The 22,301-nt window shown below is 47.7% G+C and overlaps 1 protein-coding gene across 1 annotated transcript in view; it reads left to right on the top strand.

The window, feature by feature from the left end:
- Positions 1-4,352, top strand: part of Nlrp12 (NLR family pyrin domain containing 12) — a 29,170-nt gene extending 24,818 nt beyond the window's left edge. Inside the window, exons 9-10 of the mRNA XM_042262176.2 lie at positions 840-1,010; positions 3,105-4,352. Coding sequence (XP_042118110.2) covers positions 840-1,010; positions 3,105-3,192 — 259 coding nt within the window. The 3' untranslated portion in view covers positions 3,193-4,352. The remainder of the gene's footprint in view (positions 1-839; positions 1,011-3,104) is intronic.
- Positions 4,353-22,301: the final 17,949 nt, after the last annotated feature.

Raw genomic sequence — 22,301 nt, 5'->3', positions numbered from 1 at the left:
CCCATTACTTTTTTTTTTTTCCTCCTGAAATAAGGTCTCTGTAGCCCTGGCTGTCCTGGAACTCTGTCCACCAGGCTGGCCTGAAACTCAGAGATCTGCCTCTCTCTGCTGGGATTACAAGTGTGAGCCCCTACATCTAGCCTTTCAAATCCACATCCTTAACATCCTGCAGGCATTAGACTCATCGTTTAAAGAAGGTGCCTCTCTGGAGACAGAGAACCGTGGAGGGCTGGAGCCCCCCCTATCTCTACTCTTTGAGGCCAAACTTGGCTCCAGGCTAAAACTGAGGAGCCAATTAACTGCAAAAGGAAATCATTGATCCTTGACTCCAAACCCTGACGGGGATCCCATCTATAATAACTCACCTTACTATAACTTGCTATTTATTTTTCTGTCCCCAAGTCCTCCCCTCACCCCATATGGTTATTCTGTGTAGCCCTGAACTCAGAGATCTGACTGCCTCTGCCCACCAAGTTAAGCTAGTTAGGGTTACCAGCATGAGCATGGTAAGGAGACTATTTGCTAAAGGCTACACCACTCACTAAGGAGTGTGTCCAGCAACCACTGGATGGGCTCATCGGTGTTTCCTTTAAACTGGGTCACCAGACAGGCAGTGGTGGTGCACGCGTTTAATCCAGCACTCAGGAGGCAAAGAGAGGTGGATCTCTGAGTTCGAGACCAACCTGGTCTACAGAATGAGTTCCATGACAGCCAGGACTGTTTCCCAGAGAAACTGTCTCAAAAGACAAAAAAACAAAAATAAAACCTGGTCACCTATAAAATTGCCGCCCACTTCCCTGAAAAGCCCACTTCATCCACTTTCAGCTTGTCTTCCGTAGGCTGGACAGCTGTGGCCTCACGTCGAAAGCGTGTGAGGACCTTTCTTCCATCCTAGGAGCCAACCAGACCCTAAATGAGCTTTATTTGACCAACAATGCCCTGGGGGACACAGGGGTCCGGCTGCTGTGCAAGAGGCTGAGACATCCAGGCTGCAAACTTCGAGTCCTGTGGTGAGCGGTGGATCCGGATTGCTTGGGGAGAATCGGGGATTCGGGAACGCTGGGCTCAGGTTTGGGAGGAGGAATACTAAATAACTGAAATGCATTGAAAACTGGATAAATAATGCTGGAGAGAGAAAGCACTTGCTGCTCTTACAGAGGACCTGAATTCCATTCCCAGCACCCACGTCAGGTGGCCACATCCACCTGTAATTCCAGCTCCCAGGAATCCAACGCCCTTTTCTAGCCATCCTGGGCATCCCCACACAGACATACACATATGTAAATAATAAAATAGACGGGGTAGATAAAAGGTGAGGCTATTTCACTCCTGGTACTGGGTGTAATGCCTGAGACCAGCACTTACGAAGCACGCTAGCTGGGAATTGGACACACCAGGTAGTCCTCAAACTCTCCATCCTCCTGCCTCAGCCTCCTGAATGCTGCCATTGCAAACACATGCAGTACACCTTTGTCTGCTATTCTTTTAAATAGGAATAAAGCCAGCCTCAGCCGGAACCTGGAAGTTCTATTACCCACATGACATGCTTTCCATACCATGGTTTCTGCTTCTATAAATGACAGTACATGTTGGATTGTCCCATGTTTCTTATTAGTGACTAAAGACATTTAAAACTGGGAGTAAGGAGCCCATCGTGGTTGGGAACATATTTGATCCCAGCACTTGGAAGGCAGAGGCAGGTAGATCTCTTCAGAATTCCAGGCTAGCCAAGGCTGCAGAGAGACTCAGTCTCCAACAAGCAAACAAAAAATTGGGAGTAAGGAGGCCGGAGAGATGGCTCTGTGGTTAAGAGTACTTGTTGCTCCTGCAGAAGACCCAGTTCCCAGAACTTACTTTGTGGCTCACAACCAGTTCCAGGGGACCCAACTCCAGTTCCAAGGGATCCAATAACCTCTTCTGACCTCCATTGGCACTGCAATACGAGGTTCAGTCATGCATGTATGCAAAATACTCATGCATAAAACAGAAATAAAGGGCTGGTGGGCTGGCTCGGCATTTACTGCCAAGCTTAGTGACCAGAATTCACCCCTCAGGACCCTGGTGGGGTAGGAAGGAAAACATCCACAGGCTGATCTCTGGCTTCCACAAGCACACCCTGACAAACAATATTAAGTAAAAACAAAAACAAGTAAAAAATCCTGGCTTCACAGGAGGCTGAGGCAAGAGGATCCCATGTTCAAGGCCAGCCTGAGCAACTTCGTGAGACCCTATCTCAAAATGTGAGCTAGGAAGGTGACGCCTGCCTGCCTGCCTAGCCTAGCCTAGCCTGCAGAGAGCTGTAAGTCCCAACACTGCAACTAGGATTTAATTTTTTTGCACTTATATCTCTGAATTCCACGGCACTTGTACAAGTCTGAGGCCAACTTGACATCAGTGCTCTCTGGGTACCAAACATGGCAGCAAGAGACTTTATCCTGAGTCATCTCAGTTGCCCATACCCGAAGATTTGGATTGCTGCTGGGGGTGGGGGGTGGGGGTTGATGCAAGCTTTTAATCCCAGCACTGGAGAGGCAGAGGCAGGAGGATCTCTGTGAGTTTGAGGCCAGCCTGGTCTACAGAGAGAGATCCAGGACAGGTGCCAAAGCTACACAAAGAAACCCTGTCTTGAAAAAACCAAAGGAGGGTGTGTGTGGGGGAGATTTGCATTGTTAGTGGAGCACACCTTTAATCTCAACACTCAGGAGGCAGAGGCAGTTGTAGCTCTTAATTCCAGGCCAGCCTGGTCTACAGAGTGAATTTCAGGACAGCCAAGGCCACATAGTGAAACCCTGTTGAAAAACCAACCAGATAAATGATATTTTGATGGTTAATGATGTGTGGGTATGTACGTACGTACGTGCATATACGTGCATTCTGGTGATACTGACCAGAAAAGGATGTCAGATCCCTTGGAGCTAGAGTTATGGTCGTATGTGGAACTGAACTCTGACCCCGTGCAAGAGCAGGAAGCACTCGATCCAGGCCCAAAGGGTGTTTGGAAAGGAGTAGGGAAAATTACTCTTTCCATCAGCCAAAAACGCAGGCTACCAGGATGCTGTCTTTTTAGTCACCGTAGTGACGATAGTCCCATGCTTTGTCCCCAGGCTGTTTGGAATAGACCTGAACAAAATGACCCACAAGAGGCTGGCAGCACTTCGAGTCACAAAACCGTACTTGGATATTGGGTGCTGAGCCCTCCTGCAGCATAATGGAAGCGATCCCAATGGAAGCGATCCCAACCTTGAATCCCTCAGACAGCTGTGACCCAGCACTTGAGAGGCAGAACTTTTTAAGGACAGCTTCTGCTACATGGTGAGGTGGAGTCGAGGATTGGAAATTCAAGGTCGTGCTCAGAAACCAGAGGGGGCTCCATGAGACTGTCTTGGGGCAAGGAGGCCCAGAAAGTGCAGGTTGACAAAAATGTTCCTTCTGCTTAAATCATAAACACTCAACCTCTGACGAAGCTCTTTGGATTTGGATGCCAACGCCATGCACATCATTTAGGATGTGGACTGGCTGGTTAGCAGGTTTGATAAGCGGTAATAGAGAATACGTGGGGAAATTTTTAAAAAAATCTGGGAGTCCCGGACATTTCCCCCACTGGGCTAAGACTCCCACCTGCTGGCCAAAGTATGGAACTACAACAGATTAAAATATGCCCAGAGAGGGTTTGGCCTGGTGTGTGTGTTGAGAGGCTTCTCTGTGTAGCCTTGGTTGTCCTGGATCTTCCCTGTAGACCAGGCTGGCTTCAAACTCAGTTCTGCTTGCCTCTGCTGCCAGACCCAGAATTATTTGTGCACAGTGCAAGTGAATTGTCCAGAAGCAATTTAAGAAATAGCAATGACTCCAGAATCCTTACAGATGGAGGGGTGGCCCATACTTCCCTGTCTGGATATCAGCTGATACCATGGAAAATTTTCTCATTTCCTACTTCATGACTCAACAATGTACTTACAACCTGGGAAACTATACACTTGTCCCCAGAAGCTAAGGGTCCAAAGTGGGCTGGCCTGCAAATCCAAGGTTCCAGAGGCGCCAGGTCTAGGATACTCTAGAACTGGTTATATCCACTATGCACAATGAGGCCTCAGAACATGCAGTGTGCTGGGCATATGGATCAGTTCCATACTGGCTGCCTAGCATGTACCATACCTATACTCTGTCCTCAGGCACTGTAGAGCTTGAATGTGACGGGCCCATGGTTAAAAAAATGACACCTGGGTTTGGAAAGTGCTGTGCATGGTGGTTTATGCCCTTAGGAGGCAAAGGGCGGCCACTCAAGACCAGGGAACTATATCACTATAAAACAAATCACTATGGTAGAGGCTCAGAGAACCTGGGTTGTAACTCCAGTACCTACAGGACCGCTTATAACTATGGTAACCCCAGGTCTGGTGTTAATATGGTAAAGATTGAAACCTGTAAAGGAGCAGGCTTAAATTAAAAAACTTACAATGCTAGCAGCCAGGGGGCACTCAGGCCAGCCAGGTGAACTTAGGCTCCCGTAAGACTTGGCCTGATAACATTTCTAAGGCAGCTAAACCACCTGGTCGGCCTAAGTTCCAAGATTGCTCAACCACCTGGACCTTACAGCCTGTTGCAACAGCATCTCCCAGGTGGCTTGGACTCTACCTTCGCGGTAGTTTAAGGGCCTTGGCTCACCTTTCCCCTAGATACCTCCCACCCTGCCCCTAAATACCACGATGCATCTCTGCAGATTTTTTCACAGTACCTGAAACCATTAATTTGGTGAGGACTTACAGACCCTAACAGGAGAACCGGCCCTTCAGGTGAGATGCCTGGGCTAGAAAACTAGCCTCAGTCTGAGGAAGAGGGCAGCCGGTTAACGTGGGGGTGGGGGCATGCCAAATGGAAGGTGGACCAGAAGTCTCCCTGGCACTGATTTAATCCACATGTTGAAATGGCCAGCCTGGAAGGGTAGTGACTCAGACCTACATGGAAATTTGAGGCCCGTACAGTTAGCTACATATCAGAAGCTGTAAAAAAAAAATCAAACTGGGCCCTTGAGATGACCCAGCAAACAGGCATTATGGCTTGAGTACCAGGAAATCGCATGGAAGCAAACCTGTCATACCCAACCCTGCCACACACCAAATAAAATACCAAAAGCCAAGTGCCAAGAGAACCAGACTTTATTGATCTTTACCGAGTTAATTAATGTGGCAACCCAAAAATGGCCAGCATGAGAATTAAATCACCCACATCCAGGGGATGATGCCTTCATCTGGGTTCATGCTCGTGCTGCAGACACATCAAGTTAAAAATAAAGTCTTTTTAAAGCTGAAACAGACATCTAATGTATTGATAGTAAGTGAACACAGAACAAAGTTCAAACCTTAAGGGACAGGCAGGAGCCGGGGAGTGGCGCTCACAGGGGGAACTCAAATGTCGTAGCACTTTCCACTCAATCCAGAATAGTGCTGCACATTTGAGTTCCGCCAGATGAGCAATTCCTGGTCAACAGAAGTTCCAGACGTCTTCACACAGCAACACACAAAACAGAATGTAAACCTTCAGGGACAGACAGGGGCCTGTGAATGGCGCTCACAGGGGAAACTCAAATGCCTAGCACTTTCCACTCAATCCAGACAGAATAGTGCTACACATTTGAGTTCACCAGGTGAGTAATTCCTGGACACAAGTTCCAGATGTCTTCTCCACACAGCAACACTAAATAGAACGTAAACGTAAACATTAAGGGACAGGGGCTGGAGAATGGCGCTCACAGGGGAAACTCAAATGTCTAGCACTTTCCACTTAATCCAGAATAGTGCTGCACATTTGAGGTCACCAGGTGAGTAATTCCTAGTCGACACAAGTTCCAGATGTCTTCACACAGCAGCACACAAAACAATGCAAACCTTAAATGACAGGAGCTGGTGAATGATGCTCACAGGGGAAACTCAAATGTCGTAGCACTTTCCACTCAATCCAGAATAGTGCTACACACATTTGAGTTCATCAGATGAGCAATTCCTGGTCGACACAAGTTCCAGATGTCTTCACAGCAACACTAAATAGAATGTAAACCTTAAGGGACAGACGGGCCTGTGAATGGTACTCACAGGGGAAACTCAAATGTCTAGCACTTTCCACTCATTCAATCCAGAATAGTGCTGCACATTTGAGTTCACCAGGTGAGTAATTCCTGGTCGACAGAAGTTCCAGATGTCTTCTCCACACAGCAACACACAAAATAGAAGCACTTTCCACTTCAAAGGCTTGGAGAGGGCCTCCATTTTGAGTATGGCTATCTGGGACACTCCAAAACCTGCAATTCTAAGAGTCCAAAGACTGTCTTGTGACTGTGGAAGAGTGTTAGGAGCCAAATTCAAATCCCTGTCTGGACATACATGCAATGTAGTTAAATATTGTAGCCCTGTGTGGTGGTGCCCAACTTGAATCCCAGGAGTATCAAAGGCAGGTAGCCTCTGAAAACAGGATCATAAAACACTAATAAGTCAGAGGTAACTTGGTGGTTGAGGCACCTTTCCCCATCCCCAGTAAGGGTAACTTCTGCCATTAGACAAATGGCTGCCTCCTGGGCAAGCAGCTGGCTTCCTGCTTCAAGGCTTGCAGGTTTTAGTTATTGCCCCAGGGCAAGTAGATGAGATAATTTGGCCTTGGAAGGCTCAGCAGCTTCCCTATCCACTTCACAACCATATTTCCCCCGGAAGGCTCCATGAAGAGCCGAGGCCCTCCCTGTCGCCGGACCACTTTCCCCAGGTGCGTCTTCCCAATCGGCAACACTCAAATCTTGGCGGCACTTCTTCCAAAGAACAGAAAGTGTCCCCATAGTTTGAGTATTGCAGGTTGAGATCTACAAGAGAACTTCTGGCAAATAACCTGTAGAAAAAACGGTTAGTGAGACCCTTGTGGAAGACCTGGCAAAAAAATTTGAAGTTTAATATGGCAGCCACTAGATTTCAGAAATCTCCCCGCCCCCCACCGGAGATCCACCCTGTTTACCTGGATTACAAGTTCCCGGGCCTCGAGACCTCATGGCATCAGCTATGTGTCCAGTGGAAAAGAATTCAACCTCCACCCCCAGCCCCCCACAGATTAAGGAATCTCGTGGTTGCCGTTGGTGGATATTGTGTTTTTCAGATGCCTTGTACACAGAGGCAAACAAAATGGATGCACTTTCCGGACAAGCCTCGGAGAGGGCTTCCACTTTGATGGCCGCTGTGTTCACCAGATCCCAGGTGACCCGTTCCCCTCCTGCGCCAGGTGTCCTGACTCAGCAACACATGGTGCCCCTGTGACCCCACCCAACATAGCGCATGCCCGGAAGAGGTCAGAGGTAAAACCACCCAGCCTCCAGAAATTTTTGCAGCTGTGAACTGTTGCGTTTTCTCAATCGGTAACACTCAAAACCTGGCGGCACTTTTCTTCCAAGAAAAAACAAAAGAGCCACCAGTTTGAGTATCACAGGTTGAGGGTCCAAGATTAGTATACCTACTGGTCCTGCAAATACGATTATTTTTTGTACTCAAGGACATATGCATTAGATGAATTTACATTAGATGAATTAACACCCGAATTCAAATGTTCCTTCCACCCCAATTGTCTCTTGTGCCCCCTTAATGGCCAAGGTTAACCTTGAACTTTTATTTAAATATTGGACAGTTTATTGCTTAGCGCTCACCACTAGTCCCAAACATGAAAACCGTATTTCCACACACCCGAACTGGCCCTGCCCGTTAAAGTGAGGGCAGCATCCATTCCACTCCAAGCCCGAACCGAGTGCCTATGCCAAAACTGCTTCTTCCAGTGGCCGGCCGTCACCTGTTAAGGCCGATGCTTTCCCCACACAACGGCGCACAAAGTGGAAGCACTTTCTCAGTTCTAGGTCAGAGAGGGCCTCCACTTTGATGGCCACTGTGCGGGCGGGCGGCGGGCGGGCCCGAGCCTGGGCGCACGCCGTCTCCGCAGGTTTATCTTCCCTACACGGCCGCTGTAGGTACCGGCTGCTGTGCAAGGGATGTCTGAAGTCCCCAGCCTTCCCCACCCCCGCCCATGCCAGGAATCCCAGCTCCCGGGACGCCGCCGCAGTTGACCCAGACACGTGGTACCCCACGGGATGGTGTCCCACACCAGAGCGCTGCCAGACGAGCCACCAAAATGGCCCGGACTTGGCTGGTCGAAGGTAATCGCCGCTTCCTCAACCCGTAACGCTCAAACTTGGCGGCACTTTAGTCCTGAGAACACAAAGTGCCCCCATAGTTTGAGTATCACAGGCTGAGATGGTTTACCCGGCAGGAACTGAAGAAACTGGATCCACCACTTGGACCGGCGCGGAACACCTGAATGATATAAGAAATCGGGAAAGAGGCTTTAGTTAGGATCCGGCTCCAAACTTGACCGAAGTTTTACCAAAACTAATGCCTCCCATTGACTAGTTCAGCTTCTCCAAATGAGCCGCACTGCAGAGAACTGCCTAGGGCCCTCTTGACTTTCTCTTCAATGACTCCAACCCCTTGGTCTGAAACATACAAGAAAAAAAAAAAAAAAAAATCACACTACTTTACATCTTTGCTGAGACGCCATATTGACCTGCCGGCCTCCACCTCCTGGAATTAAAGCCAGCTGAACTGAGTGTGGGGCTCAAGAGGCCGAATCCAACATTTTGACCCAAAGTTCTAGCTCTGAAAAACGTTCTTGAAAAATACCAGACCTTGGTGGTCTCTGGTTTGGAGGCAGCAGGCAGATCTGAGACACTCAGTCTGGCTCAGGTAGCCGCTCCCAAAAATGAAGGACATCAATAAAGATAAACGGCCAAAGCCAAGGAGAGGGTCCCGGGTTCTGACCACAGAACTGAAAAAGGGAAGAAAACCCAGAAAACACACGGCTAGATGAATTACCTTTCCTACAGAGAACGTCGGAAGGTGGATCGGAGGAGAAGCGGAGCAGCAGAGGATCCTCAAGGAAGCCGCAGAAGCCTCTGAGAAGGGACTGGGCTCTGGGTTCTTATATAGTCTGAGGGCTCATTGGCCCCCTGGCTAGGGAGGCTCTGGTACCCCTCCCCCACCTGGGGCCATCCTTACCCAACCCACCCTGCTTCCTCCGAGGAGCTTCCTTGGGGCAGAATGACCTTCACTGGTTTTTTTTTTTTTTTCCCCTTCCTAGAAGAGGAAATGGATTTATTTGTTTGTTTGTTTGTTTTAAAACAGCTAGGGCCCAAGTTAATTCTAGAACTTGGTAAGGGAGAGGCTGGGAGCCGGGAATCATTTAGTTCAAGGTCAGCCGCGGCTACGGTAGTGAATTCCGGAGTAGCCCGTGCTACATAGTGAGCTTCAGTCTTAAAAAATATTAATACAGGGACTGGAGAGACGGCTCAGTGGTTAAGAGCGCTGACTGCTCTTCCAGAGGACCTGGGTTCAAGTCCCAGCACCCACGTGGCAGCTCACAACTGTCTGTAACTCAAGATCTAATATCCTCACACAGTCATACATGCTGCAAAACACCAATGCAAATAAAATAAAAATAAATTATATATATATATATTTTTTTTAAATCGTGCTGGGCTGGAGAGATGGCTCAGTGGTTAAGAGCTCTGACTGTTCTTCCAGCGAAACCGGGTTCAAGTCCCGGAACCCACGTGGCAGCTCACAACTGTCTGTAACTCCAAGATCTGACATGACACCCTCACACAAACATATATGCAGGCAAAACACCAATGCAAATGAAAAAATAAATAAATAAATTATATTTTTAAAAAAGAGTGCTTATTGCTCTTAAAAATATTAATACAATGAGTAAAGAAGTTATCACTACCTAGGAGTCTCAGTTTTTGTTTTGTTTTGATTTTCTTACTGAGTTTTGCAGTCCTTTCTCCGTATTACTCTCTCTTCGTGTGTGTATGTGCCGGCCTCCTTTACCAAACTGGATATGGGGTGGAGGGAGGTCAAAAATAACCAGATGGAGTTGGTTTTCTCCTACCTTTTCATAGTTCCATGGATTGAAATCGGATCTCCAGGCATACAGGGGCAAAGCTACTGAACCATGCTGCAGGCTTGGGTTTTATGGTTTCTTGAGACAGGGTCTCAGGCATGCCAAGCTGGCCCTAAACTCACTAAAGATCCATGGATGACTTTGGACTCCTTTGTTTCTGTTGCAATCTCCCAAATGCTAGGATAAGAGACACATATCATCATGCCCAATTCAGTCATTAATTCCAGGCATTTGGGGTTTTTTTTGTTTGTTTGTTTGTTTGTTTTTTGTTTTTCGAAACAGGGTTTCTCTGTGCAGCTTTTTGGAGCCTGTCTTGGAATTCGCTGTGTAGACCAGGCTGGCCTCGAACTCAGCGATCCACCTGCCTCCTGAGTCCTGGGATTAAAGGTGTGTGCCACCACAGCCCAGCTTGAATTCCAGGCATATTTTAATGCATTTTAGATGTATTGTTTGTTGACGAGTAATCCCAGTCAGCACTTAGCAAGGTCTTAAGTTTGGGGAAGCAGATAAAAAGATATGGATTTGGCTCCTGGTCCCTTATAGTGGCACACACCTTTAATCCCAGCACCTGGGAGGCAGAGGCAGGTAGATCTCTTGAGTTCAGGGTCAGGACTACGTGGAGAGACCCTGTCTCAATGAATAATAGCAACAAGAATGCAGGTTTTATAGTCTAGAATAGTGGATTCCTTTTTATTTTTTTCTTCCTTTATTTATTTTGAGACTGGGTCTTTCTAGGCTAGGCTAGCCTTCCATTCTCTACATAGCTGAGGATAACCTTGAATCATCCTCCTGTCTCCACTTTGCCAGTCTGGCCTTGGTCATTATGCCTTGTCTGTGCTGAATCTAACCAGGCAAAGTACTCCACCAACTTACCTTCATCCTCAGAATTCCTTCCTTCCTTCCTTCCTTCCTTCCTTCCTTCCTTCCTTCCTTCCTTCCTTCCTTCCTTCCTTCCTTCCTGTCTTTCCTTCTTTCCCTCTTTCTTTCTTTCTTTTTTTGTGTTTCGAGACAGGGTTTCTCTGTATGTCTTTTCGCCAGGCCATCCTCAGAATTTCAATTTTATTTTGTATGTGAGAATTTATTTTAGTGTGTGTGTGTGTGTGTGTGTGTGTGTGTGTGTGTGTGTGTGTGTGACAGGATCTTACTATGTAGCCCTAGCTAGCCTAGATTCTCGATGTAGACAAGGCTGGCCTCCAAATCATAGAGATCCAACTCCCTCTCCCTCCCAAAATAAAGGCTTGCATCACCAAGCTACCCTACAATGAGTTTTTTAAAATGACATTTATGAAAAAAAAATTAAAAAAAAAATAAAATCACATTTATGATCTGGGTGGTGGTGGCACATGACTCTAATCTCAGCATTCTGGAGGCAGAGAGTTCCAGGCCAGCATGGTCTAGGCCAGAGTGAAGTTCCGGGTCAGCCAGGGCTACACAGAGGAAACCCTGTCTTGAAGAACGGAATTACATTTTACTTGTTTTTGGTGTGTGTGTGTGTGTGTGTGTGTGTGTGTGTGTGTGTGTGTGTGTGTGTGTGTTGTATCAGGAGGTGTCGGGGGGAGCACATGGGTGTCAGAAGATAACTTGTAGCAGTGGACCCTCTCTCTCCCACCGACAGGGCCCAGGGACTGAACTGGGTCTTCAGGCTTGGCAGCAAGCACCTTTACCTGATTAAAACAGCACACAGGCTCTGAGAAAGTCACTAGGGTAAAAGTGGAGGAACTTTTCTGCAGGCCTCGATGATAAGGCCTATTTTGAGTTTACCTTTGTCCCCGAGGCCTAGCAGGAAACTCAGAAAGGGAGGAGGGGTCGAGGTGGAGGGCTGCTCACGCTCACGGCTTTCATCATCGCCAGCTGCCTTCTAAGGAGCTGACTAAGGCCTTCCTATGCAGACCACGAAGCAGACATTTGTTACAAAGGGTCCTTAGAGGAACTGAGTTCGCAGCAAGTCCGGGATTTGGCTAAGAAAGTTGCATCCAACTAGCAGCGCCTTGAGGCTAAGGATGTGGCTTAGAATGAAAAGTATTTCTCTAGCACATGCTGAACCCTCCCCAGCACTGTATATGCAGGGTGTGGTGACCTTTGCCATCTCAGCACTTAGGGGATGGACCAGAAAATCAGAAAATCAGGACCAGGAAGTTGGCCCTACACTGAATTTCAGAACAACCTGGGATATATGAAAATTAGCAAAAATATTGGTTTTGTCTGCATGTCCTTATCACAGTGCTCTTTCCTACAGATTTCATGTGGGGCTGAGCATCAGCGACCCCCAACGAAGAGAACGAGTTGGCTCATAATGCAGCTAGGAAGTAAGGCACCAGGCCAGGCACTGAGTCTGTTCCCCAGTCCTGTCGTCCCCCCACCCTCCAGTCCCAAGATGCATTCTCCCCAGTCAAAGGGAATGCCAATCTGCAGAATAGTCAGACCTCTTTCCTTATCTGGAGCCAGCGTGGCGCTGAGGCTTGCAGAATGATCATTGTCACGGAGCTGAGTTGATGCCTTCGGACTCATGCAATGACCTCTCTCTCTGTTGCCGCTGGGCTGAACTAATGACCCCCTTCCCTGGCCTCGAGACTACCAGCTGCCCCTGCTCGCTCCTAACATACTGCTGCTCCTTCTTTGTCATCCACTACATCGTATAAAATGATTCCGTTTATGTTTTTATTCCTTTGTGGCTTAGGGGGGGAGAGTGGGTTATTTATTTATCTTGAGACACAGTCTGTCTATGTAGGCCAGGCTGGATTCAAACTCAGAGATCTGCAGGCCTCTGCCTCCCAGGTGCTGAGATTAAAGGTGTCTGTAGCCATGCCTGCCTGGCTTATTTATTTTTTCCAACAAGATCCCTCTGAACACACCTGGCTAGCCTGGGACTCATTATGAATACCCGGCCAGCCTCCAGTTCCCAGATATCTACCTCCCGAGTGCTGGGCTTTTCGTTTTATTTTATTTGTTTGGGTTGGGCTGTATGTGTACATGCCAGGGTGCTCCTGTGGAGGTGAAAAGATAGCTTGCCTAAAGGAATCTCCCCTTCTCTCTTGCGGCCCTGGGGATGGAACCAGATGGCCAGGCGCACGAGCAGGTGATGTTATTCCGTGAGCCATCTCACCGGCTCCCCCACCACCACCTGCTTCTTTTTTTCCTCAAAGCGATTATGAAAGAAGGTACTGGAAAACTTTACAGAACTAAGAGACGAGAGGGGGCAGCTTGCAAAAGAAGGACCCGTAGAGGACAGCCATTTTACCGCTTCGGAAATTCTCCTGGCTGCACTGGAGGACTGTCATTTGCAAGTCCTCAGACCTGGCTGTCATGGTAATGACCCAGTCTTCGCTCCCTTCCCCACCCAGCCCTTGGCTTTGTCTGCCTGGTCTGGTCATAACAATAAGAATACTTGCTTCCTTCAAGTTCCCTACAGTGTTTGAAATCCTTTTATGCACAAAATTCATTGCTGTAATCCCTTGGGCCTGTCAATCAAATGTTTATCCAGGGCTGGAAGATAAGTCTTCTTTAAGACATTAAAGAATAAACTGCCGTTTTATCCATATTTTCTTCTTTCTATAAGAAAAAGTGGAGAAAAAGCTTCCTTTGGGAGTGGCACACCTGCCCTGGTGTACTTAGGTCAGCATCAGAAAATTATTGATTATGAGATTATTCCCAGGCTAAATTGCACGCATTTGAACCAGGTGTTGTAGCACACATGTCCGGTCCCGGTCCTCCAGAGGCCTAGACCTGAGAGACTAATTATGCGGCCAAGGTTGTTCTGAAATTCACTATACAGACCAAGGTGGCCTTGAACTCATAGCAATGGCTTCTGTCTCAGCCTCCCAAGTGTTGGGATTACAAGTGTGAGTTACTTAATTTCCTTTAAATGTAGACCCTGATATGGGATACCTCGGCCACATGGTGGTTTTATTAACAGGTCACCTCCCTTCCCCAGCCCTGGCTATGCAAGCAAGCGTCTAAGCACGGATGGACGCCTCCAACTCTCCGTTTGAGAACTTTATATTTAGCTTTAACTGAAGCAGAAATTCACCCGCAGTAATAACTGCTTGATTAACAGTTTTTAACAAAACGTAGCCTTGTGTGGCCTCCCACACCTATAATCCCAGCACTCAGGGAAACTGAGGCAGAAGGCTTGCTTTGAGCTGGAAGCCAGCCTGAACTTCAGTTCTAGTCCAATCTGGAATAAAGTGAGTCCCTGTCTCAAGAACAAGAAATGAATTAATAAAGAAAGAAAATAATAAAAACTAAGCTGGATCTAGCTGAATGGTAGCATGCTTGCCTAGCACGCCTGAAGCCCTGGGTTTAATGTCCAGTCTTGAAAACTCGAAAAATAAAAACAACAATTAAAAAAAAAAAAAACACAAGTTTTTGACCCATGAGATTCCAATTTCTGCGTAGCTGCTGCCGGCGGGTGGTAACACCCTTTACAGGCCACACCTATTCCTCTTTCTATTGTCTAAAGCTGCTTTTCTATTCGGATCCCGGAATTGAGTCTTTGTGATGGATACCTTGTGACCTAGCAAACTATTCACTAGCCAATCCTTTATTGAAAACCTGTCCTGTGGAAGCCAGCGTGAGGGGGGATAGGGGGCTGGGTAAGAGCCGCTGTGTGTGTGTGTGTGTGTGTGTTTGGGACTGAACCCAGGGAGCTCTTCTCACATGTCAGACAAGTATATGGCAGCCCACACTGCAGTCTTCCAATGGGGCTTATGTTATCAAGCCTTGTGCTAAATATAATATTCTGTTATGACAATGTGGCTTGTTATTGAGAAAGGATCCCGACACTCCTTCAAGCTTCATGAGGAAAGGCTGGAGGTGTAGAACGGTTGATGGGACACGTGGTCGGGCCAGCATTCCTTCTTGGCTGGAGGACAGAAAGGAGGGGGGAAGCGCGGGAAGAATATTGGAAGTATTTGGAAGGTGGGGGCTGCAGAATCTGAAATTCAAGGACATTCTTTGCTATATTGTTGTTGTGAGTCAGACTATATTATGATGAGACCCCGTCTCAAAAATAAAAGAGATCGTTGAGTTGGTACATGCTTATAATCAGAACATGAGTGTAGGCGGAGGCTGGAGGATTGCCACACTTTAGAAGCCAGCCTGGTCTACATAATGATTTCAAGGCTTGCCTGGGACACAAAGTGAGATTCTGCCTTAAGAAAACCGGGCAGTGGTGGCGCACGCCTTTAATCCCAGCCCTTGGGAAGGCAGAGGCAGGCAGATCTTTGTGAGTTTGAGGCCAGCCTGGTCTACAGAGTGAGTTCCAGGACGGCCAGGGCTACACAGAGAAACTCTGTCCTGGAAAAAGAGAAAGAGAAAGAAAGGGAGAGAGAGAAAGAGAGAGAGAGAGAGAGAAAGAGAGAGAGAGAGAGAGAGAGAGAGAGAGAGAGAGAGAGAGAGAGAGAACACGAAAAAGGAAAGAAAGGAAGAAAGAAAGAAGGAAAGAAAAGGAAAAAGAAAGAAAGCTTATCTCAGTAGGGGAAATGGATTGAGTTTATCTGAACAAATCTGCAAAATAGGGACTTTATCCAGAGAAACCGAAAATGAACTGAGGATGGTGGTTGGGGGTGTTGTGTGGAAAATTACTAGGAAGAGCCAGCAAGACAGCCGGATTCTTGCTTAAACTGACCCAGCAGGATTCTGGAAATGGGCAGGCAGGCTTTTCTCTAACACTTCAAAGGTTGGAGACAGAGTGACTCCTGGAGATACCAGAGATCAGATACCTAGAATGGGAGCAGATTCTTTGCTGAGACTAAATTGAGCTGGTCAAAGATTGAAGGCTGCTAAGGTCTGCTGGCTAGGGCCTATCTGATGAAAACACATTTTCTAGAAAGGTCCTTAAGAAAAAAAAAAAAAAAAAGTCGGGTGCGGTGATACCCACCTATAATCCCAATATTTGGGAGGTGGAGAAAGATCAGGAGCTCAAGGTCATCCTCAGAGTTGGAGGCTAGCCTGGGATACTTGAGAACCTGACTCAAAGAAAAAAATTAACAAAAAACCTAAGCTGGTAGTGTTGGTATCTTTCTTCAATTCCAGCGTTTGAGAGGCACAGGTCATCAGCCTGGTCTACTTACTGAGTACAGGGCCAGCCGACCCCAAGTAGTAACTTGATTTCTAAAATAAAAACAAAATCCAAAGTGACAAACAGCACTGAAAATGTCCAGAGAATAAAAAAAGACACAGTTTTAGTTGGAGGAACATGAAGGTAACAACACCAGTCATTGGTCTTTTTTGTTTTGTTGTTTTTTGAGACAGGGTTTCTTGGTGTAGCCCTGGCTGTCCTGGGAAGGACGTTGTAGACCAGGCAGCCCTCAAACTCCGAGACCCACCACCTGCCTCTGCCTCCCGAGGGCTGGGATTAAAGGTGTGTGCCACCAAGCCCCGCTGCTCAGCAGTAATGTTCTTTAACATTTATTTCCTTAACTATAAAATGGACCTAGGGTGACAAGATAAAAAAGGAAGACCAAACTGGGCGGTGGGGGTGAACGCCTTTAATCCCAGCCTTCAGGAGGCAGAGGTTGGAGGCCAGCTTGGTCTACAGAGTGAGTTGCAGGACAGCCAAGGCTACACAGAGAAACCCAGCCTCGAAAAATCAAAACTCAAAAAAAAAAAAAAGACTGACTTACCACAGTGGTTAGGCCTGGGCCCTGGTGGCTCAACAATCTGAGCTTGGCTAACAATAGGCCAATTAAACAGGCCTGGGATAGTGAACGGGGAGAGAAAGATTCAACGTGGCCACGTGGGAAGAGGGACCAGTAACAAGGTCCAGTGACCCCCAAGTCCAACTTCCTAGGTCCTGCCATGAGGCTTAGGTTTAAACGGAAGACCAGAGATGAAATTGGTAAGCAATCATAGCCAGCTGGTCAAAGTGTGATCCCTGATTACCGGCATACTGACTGGGCTGACACTGGGCTCCAGTGTCTCCAGCGAGGCGGCCTTACAAATTGACAGAACTGTGTGAAATCTTTGGGTTTCGGCCTTTCCCTTCTCCCAGCATAAGATTCCTGAGGGTGACTCTGATGATTTCTTTGGGCTCAAGGGAGGGCCACAAGTCTCTCTTTTTAATAATATCTTCTCTCTTGCCTGGACAGTTAGTTACAAGTGACTCATGCCTGTCCCCAGCACTTGGGAGCATGAGACAGGAAGATCACCACAAAATCAAGGAGTTCATATAGTGAGTTTCAGGCCAGCTGAAACTTATACATGATAAGATTACCTTAAAACAAAAACAGGGCCAGGCAGTGGCACACATCTTAAATCCCAGCACCAGCGAGGCAACAGCAGGCAAGTCGGTTTCTGTGAGTTCAAGGCCAGCCTGGTCTGCAGAATGAGCTCCAGGCCAGCCAGGGCTACACAGTGCAGAGTCTGTCTCATTACAAAGAAAGAAAGATGAGAAAAAGGGACAAGCCTGGAGAGGTGACTAAGAGAGACCACTTGCTGCTCTGGCGGAGAATCCGAGTTTGGCTCTAGGAACCCATTTTGTACAACTCGCAATTGCCAGGCTCAGAACTCCAGCTGCAGGAGATCTGACGGCCCCCGTGGGTACCCATACACTCACATAGACAGTTTTTAAAAGTCTTTAGGCCGGGCAGTGGTGGCACAGGCCTTTAATCCCAGCACTCGGGAGGCAGAGCCAGGCGGATCTCTGTGAGTTCGAGGCCAGCCTGGTCTACAGAGCGAGATCCAGGAGAGGCTCCAAAACTACACAGAGAAACCCTGTCTCAAACAACAAAACAACAAAAAAATCTTTAAAAAATCCACGATAGTTGGGCAGTGGCGGCACGGTGGTTGTGGTGGTTTGTGGCACCTTTAATCCCAGCATTCATTCGGGAGGCACAGGCAGGCCGATCTCTGTGAGTTTGAGGCTATCTTGGTCTACAGAGTGAGTTCCAGGACAGCTATGGCTGTTAAACAGAGAAACCCTGTCTCGAATTACCCCCCCCCCCAAAAAAAAAAACAACCCACAACAACCAGAGCATGAAAATCCCTTAAATACAGCCAGTGGAAGTAGACTTGGTTTCCAAGAATTCTTACTTTTTTATTTTGAGAAGATCTCATTCTATTTCAGGATAGCTTGTATCTCTTTCCTAGGCTCACTCAAAGCAATTCCCCTGTCTGAGCCTCCCAAGTAGGGTTCCTCCCTCCCTCCTCTGTCTCCCTCCCTCTTCCCTCCTTTGCAATTTGGGGGACCAAGTCCAGGACCCTGGCATGTTAGCACTACACAGTGAGGTTCCCAGCCCCTCTGGATTTATTTTGTTTTCTTTTTGAGACAGGGTCTCAATACGCAGGCCTAAGTGGCCTAGAATTCACCATGTAGACCAGGCTAGGCTCACAGGGATCAGCCTGCCTCTGGATCTCCAGAGTTCTGGGATCAAGGTCATGCTATGTCATTCCCGGCTTGTTTTTTGAGACAGGATTTCCTAGTGCTCAAATTGGCTTCAGCAGCTGAGGGTGACCTTGACCTGGGACTTCCTGCCTCCACCCCCAGAATGCTGATATTGCAGGTATGTGCCCCCACTGAGGTTTTATGAGTGCTGGGGCCTTGACCTAAGGTTAAATGCATGATAAGGAAGCACTCTGCTCCCTGAGTTACACCTCCAGGGACCCTGTTGGTTTGCAAAGACCCTTTCTTAAGGATTCCCATAGTTTGTCTCGTTAAAGGTGGGGCCTGGTCTGGTCTCCCGTTCTGGCCATATTGGTTTTAGTTCCAACCTAGTGGTTGCTGAATGGCCCAAGTTGGAAACCAGAATGGTCTTCAGCCAGGCAAGGTGGCTCCCATTTGTAATCTCACCCGGAGGAGGAGGCAGGAGGATTGTCAGGAGTTCAAAGCCTGCTTGGCTATTCCAGAGGATCAACATCTGAAGGCTGGCCTGTGACCTTCACATCTCGTGGGCACATATTGTTAACTAATGTGCTCATGTGTACACACACACACACACACACACACACACACACACACACACACACCTCCTTTTTAAAGAAAAATAGCTTAAAAAAAAAAAAGAGTTAGGTACACAGGATGTGGAGTTCTGCACCCCCTGCCCCCAGAGATTCTGGCAGTTTAAAAGAATGAGCTATTCTTAACTGCTCTTTGTCATTAAAAATCTTCAGGGGGGAACAGATGGCAGAGAATTCTTCTCCCCACCCCTAAATAGTTGGCAGGCCTGAAAACTTCACTTACAATGGACAGATCTGGGAGAGAAAAAGATAAGATAATTTATTTATGGCTGCCAGAAGCAGCTCCCAGTTTACAGATTCAAGAAATGGCCTGAAGCCAAACTGTGTTACATCAGTTTGAAGAAACCTGAAGGAAGCCATGGCTTGCAGCCTGCTGGGCGAGGACTCTCTTACTGGCCACATCCTCAGCCCGTCGTTGGCGGCTAGATGATGATGATTTTTTCTTTCAGGGCTGAGGACCGAACCCAGGGCCTTGAGCTTGCTAGGCAAGCCCTCTACCACTGAGCTAAATCCCCAACCCCTGATTATTATTTTTAATACACGGTCTTTGGATGTCGTCCTCTCAGGCTTGGAAGTTGCTACGCGGCCCGTGCTGGCCTTGGACTGCAGAGCGGGAGTGCCTCCCCTTCCAGAGTGCTGAGATGGCAGGTGGCAGCTTTGGAGAACTGAATTCCTCCTTGAGATTGCTGTGAGCAGCAGGACTATGGTTGTCTTCTCCTTCACACTGGGAGGTTGCCCCCATCAAGGGCAAAGCATTGTTCACAGTCCTGATCCCAAGGAAGATATTCTAAAGAGACACCTGTGCCCTTCCCTCTGACTATCAGATCACTGAGACAATGGTCCCCAAGGGAATGGAATTTCCCCAGGAATCTCTTGCTGGGCGAAGGGAAGGGCAGCAGGCTGGCGTCAGCCAGAGGAGGGAACCTGTCTCCTGGAGATTCCTTAGAGCTCTGTCAGCATGTCTGGCCACCTTGCAGGAGCCAAGTCAATGATGGGTTAGAGAAGGTGGGGAATCTCATCCCTTCTAAAATGGCTGCTCTGCCCATTGAGTTCCCCTAATTCAGGCATGTATTCAGGCTCGCTTGTTTGTGGCTGCAGGGCCCAGGGTCTGGCCTTAACAGCTCCGGTAACACGTTGCCTGAGTCACGCAGAGGGGTGCTGTTGGAGTGGACAATTAAGGAGTTCAGAAGCAAGCAGCCACGGAAGCAGAATTAATTTGACTTCCCATGATCCAGTATGGAACACCCATTCTGTAATCATATGTGTCTTAGTGAACACCATTTATTTCGTCTTCTTAAAAAAAAAATCTATTATTTACGAGACAAGGTCTCACTAATGTGGCTCTGGCTGTCCTGGAACTCACTATGTAGACTAGGCTGGCCGAAAACCAAGAGATTTCCCACCCCCCACCCTGCCTCTGCCTATCAAGTGCTGAACTAAAAGCCTACCTGCCTATTTCTTGATTGATTAATTTTTTTAAGATTTATTTTATGGGTGTGTGGGAGTGGCTGCATGTCTGGTGACCCAGAGTCCAGAAGAAGACATCAGATCTCTTGAAACTGGAGTTACAGATGGTTTGGAGTTGCCATATGTGTTCTGGGAACTGAACCGTGGTCCTTCGAAAAAACAGCAACTGTTTTGAACTGCTGAGTAGCCATTTCTCCATCTCCATCTTTTGTTTGTTTGTTTGTTTGTTTGTTTTGTTTTGTTTTTTGAGACAGGATTTTTCTATGTAACAGTCCTGGCTGTCCTGGAACTCGCTTTGTAGACCAGGTTGGCCTTGAACTCACTGAGATTGCCTGCCTCTGCCTCTCAAGTGCTGGGACTAAAGGTGTGGGCCACCACCGCCCGGCCATCTTTGTTTTTTTGTTTGTTTGCTTCTGGTTTTTTGAGATGGGTTTCTCTGTGTAGCCCTGGCTGTCCTAGAACTGACTTTGTAGACCAGGCTGGCCTCGAACTCAAAGATTCCCTGCCTCTGGCTCCCAAATGCTGGGATTAAAGGTGTGCACCACCTTTGCTTGCTTTTTCTTTTTTTTAAATTGTGTGTGTATGTTGGGGGTCTGTGTATGTGTAAGTGTGGGTGAGCACCCCTCAGAGGCCAGAGGAGGGTTCAGGATCCCCTGGAAGTGGCATTACAGACTGTGGTAAGCCGGTACGTGGGTGCTGGGACTCGAACCCAGCTCTTCTGCAAGACCGGCAATCACGGTTAATTGCTGAGCCATTTCTCCAGCCCCCTATACGGTCAGTGTTTGTGAAAACCGTGTAAGCAGATAGGTACAGAGAGCTCGATCGGGGCAACCAGGCTTTGAACCCATGAATCTTGCCCTAGCTGCGTTCCCCCATGAACCTCCACGCTCCACCAAGCGCGGGCCCCTGACTGCCGGATAGAGAAAAGTGAAGGCCTCTTCCAGACTTTTCCAGAGACGGCCTCATTCTGTCTGCCCCTAGTGTTCGAATGAAAAACTGCGTCTCCTTGATACTGCTTTGCTGATGGTGGATCACCTTGTAATGTTTGGAAGGAAGGAAGGGCTTTAGATCTGGATCAAATTTCAGGTGTGCATAGGGTTTTTCATTAGAAAATAAAGGCCTGAAGAAGGTCTTAGATCTAAAATCGTTTGGGAGGTGACCATGAAGCAGCAGATGAATGTACCACCCTCCCACCCCTATACACACCTTGAGAACTGACTCCAAACACTCAGGGAAATGGAAATAAAACTTTCAATAATAGAAGGCATCCAATTCTGGTTCAACAACACAAGATGTTAAACACCCATCTTGAACAGAAGTTCTCTGCCGCTTGTGTAGATTTTAGACTACAATTGTAGAGAGACACGTGCTGTCACCTGTAAATCATTTCCAGGTCACGGTCCCCAAGTAACCCTTTGAACAATGGAACCTGTTCCACAGACACAGAAACTGCAAGCTCGGCCATTCTGGACAAATGGGAAATTTGCATAGCAGAGATACTGTATCAGTTTGTTTTTTGGGTTTTCGATTTTTTCACACAGGATTTCTCTGTGTAGCCTTGGCTGTCCTGGAACTTGCTCTATAGGCCAGGCTGGCCTCAAATTCAGAGATCCACCTACCTCTGCCTCCTGAGTGCTAGGATTCAAGGCATGTGCCATTACTCTTAGGCAACAATATATATTTTAAACGGGCCAAAGTTCTTGGTGTTGTTGTGTAGGTGGCTGTTAACCAGGGTTGTCCTTCCTTATAAGAGGACCAGGGCCTTTCTGCCTGGCTGGCAGGCAGAATCACACTGCTTTTGATATGGGAACAAAGCCTAATAGGTCACAGTCTTGGTAACGAAATCTTGCAAAAAAAAATACATCTTAGCCGGGCGGTGGTGGCGCACGCCTTTAATCCCAGCA

Source organism: Peromyscus maniculatus, chromosome 1 (assembly GCF_049852395.1).
Source record: "Peromyscus maniculatus bairdii isolate BWxNUB_F1_BW_parent chromosome 1, HU_Pman_BW_mat_3.1, whole genome shotgun sequence".
NCBI lineage: Eukaryota > Metazoa > Chordata > Mammalia > Rodentia > Cricetidae > Peromyscus > Peromyscus maniculatus.
This window is presented reverse-complemented; position numbering and strand designations above follow the sequence as displayed.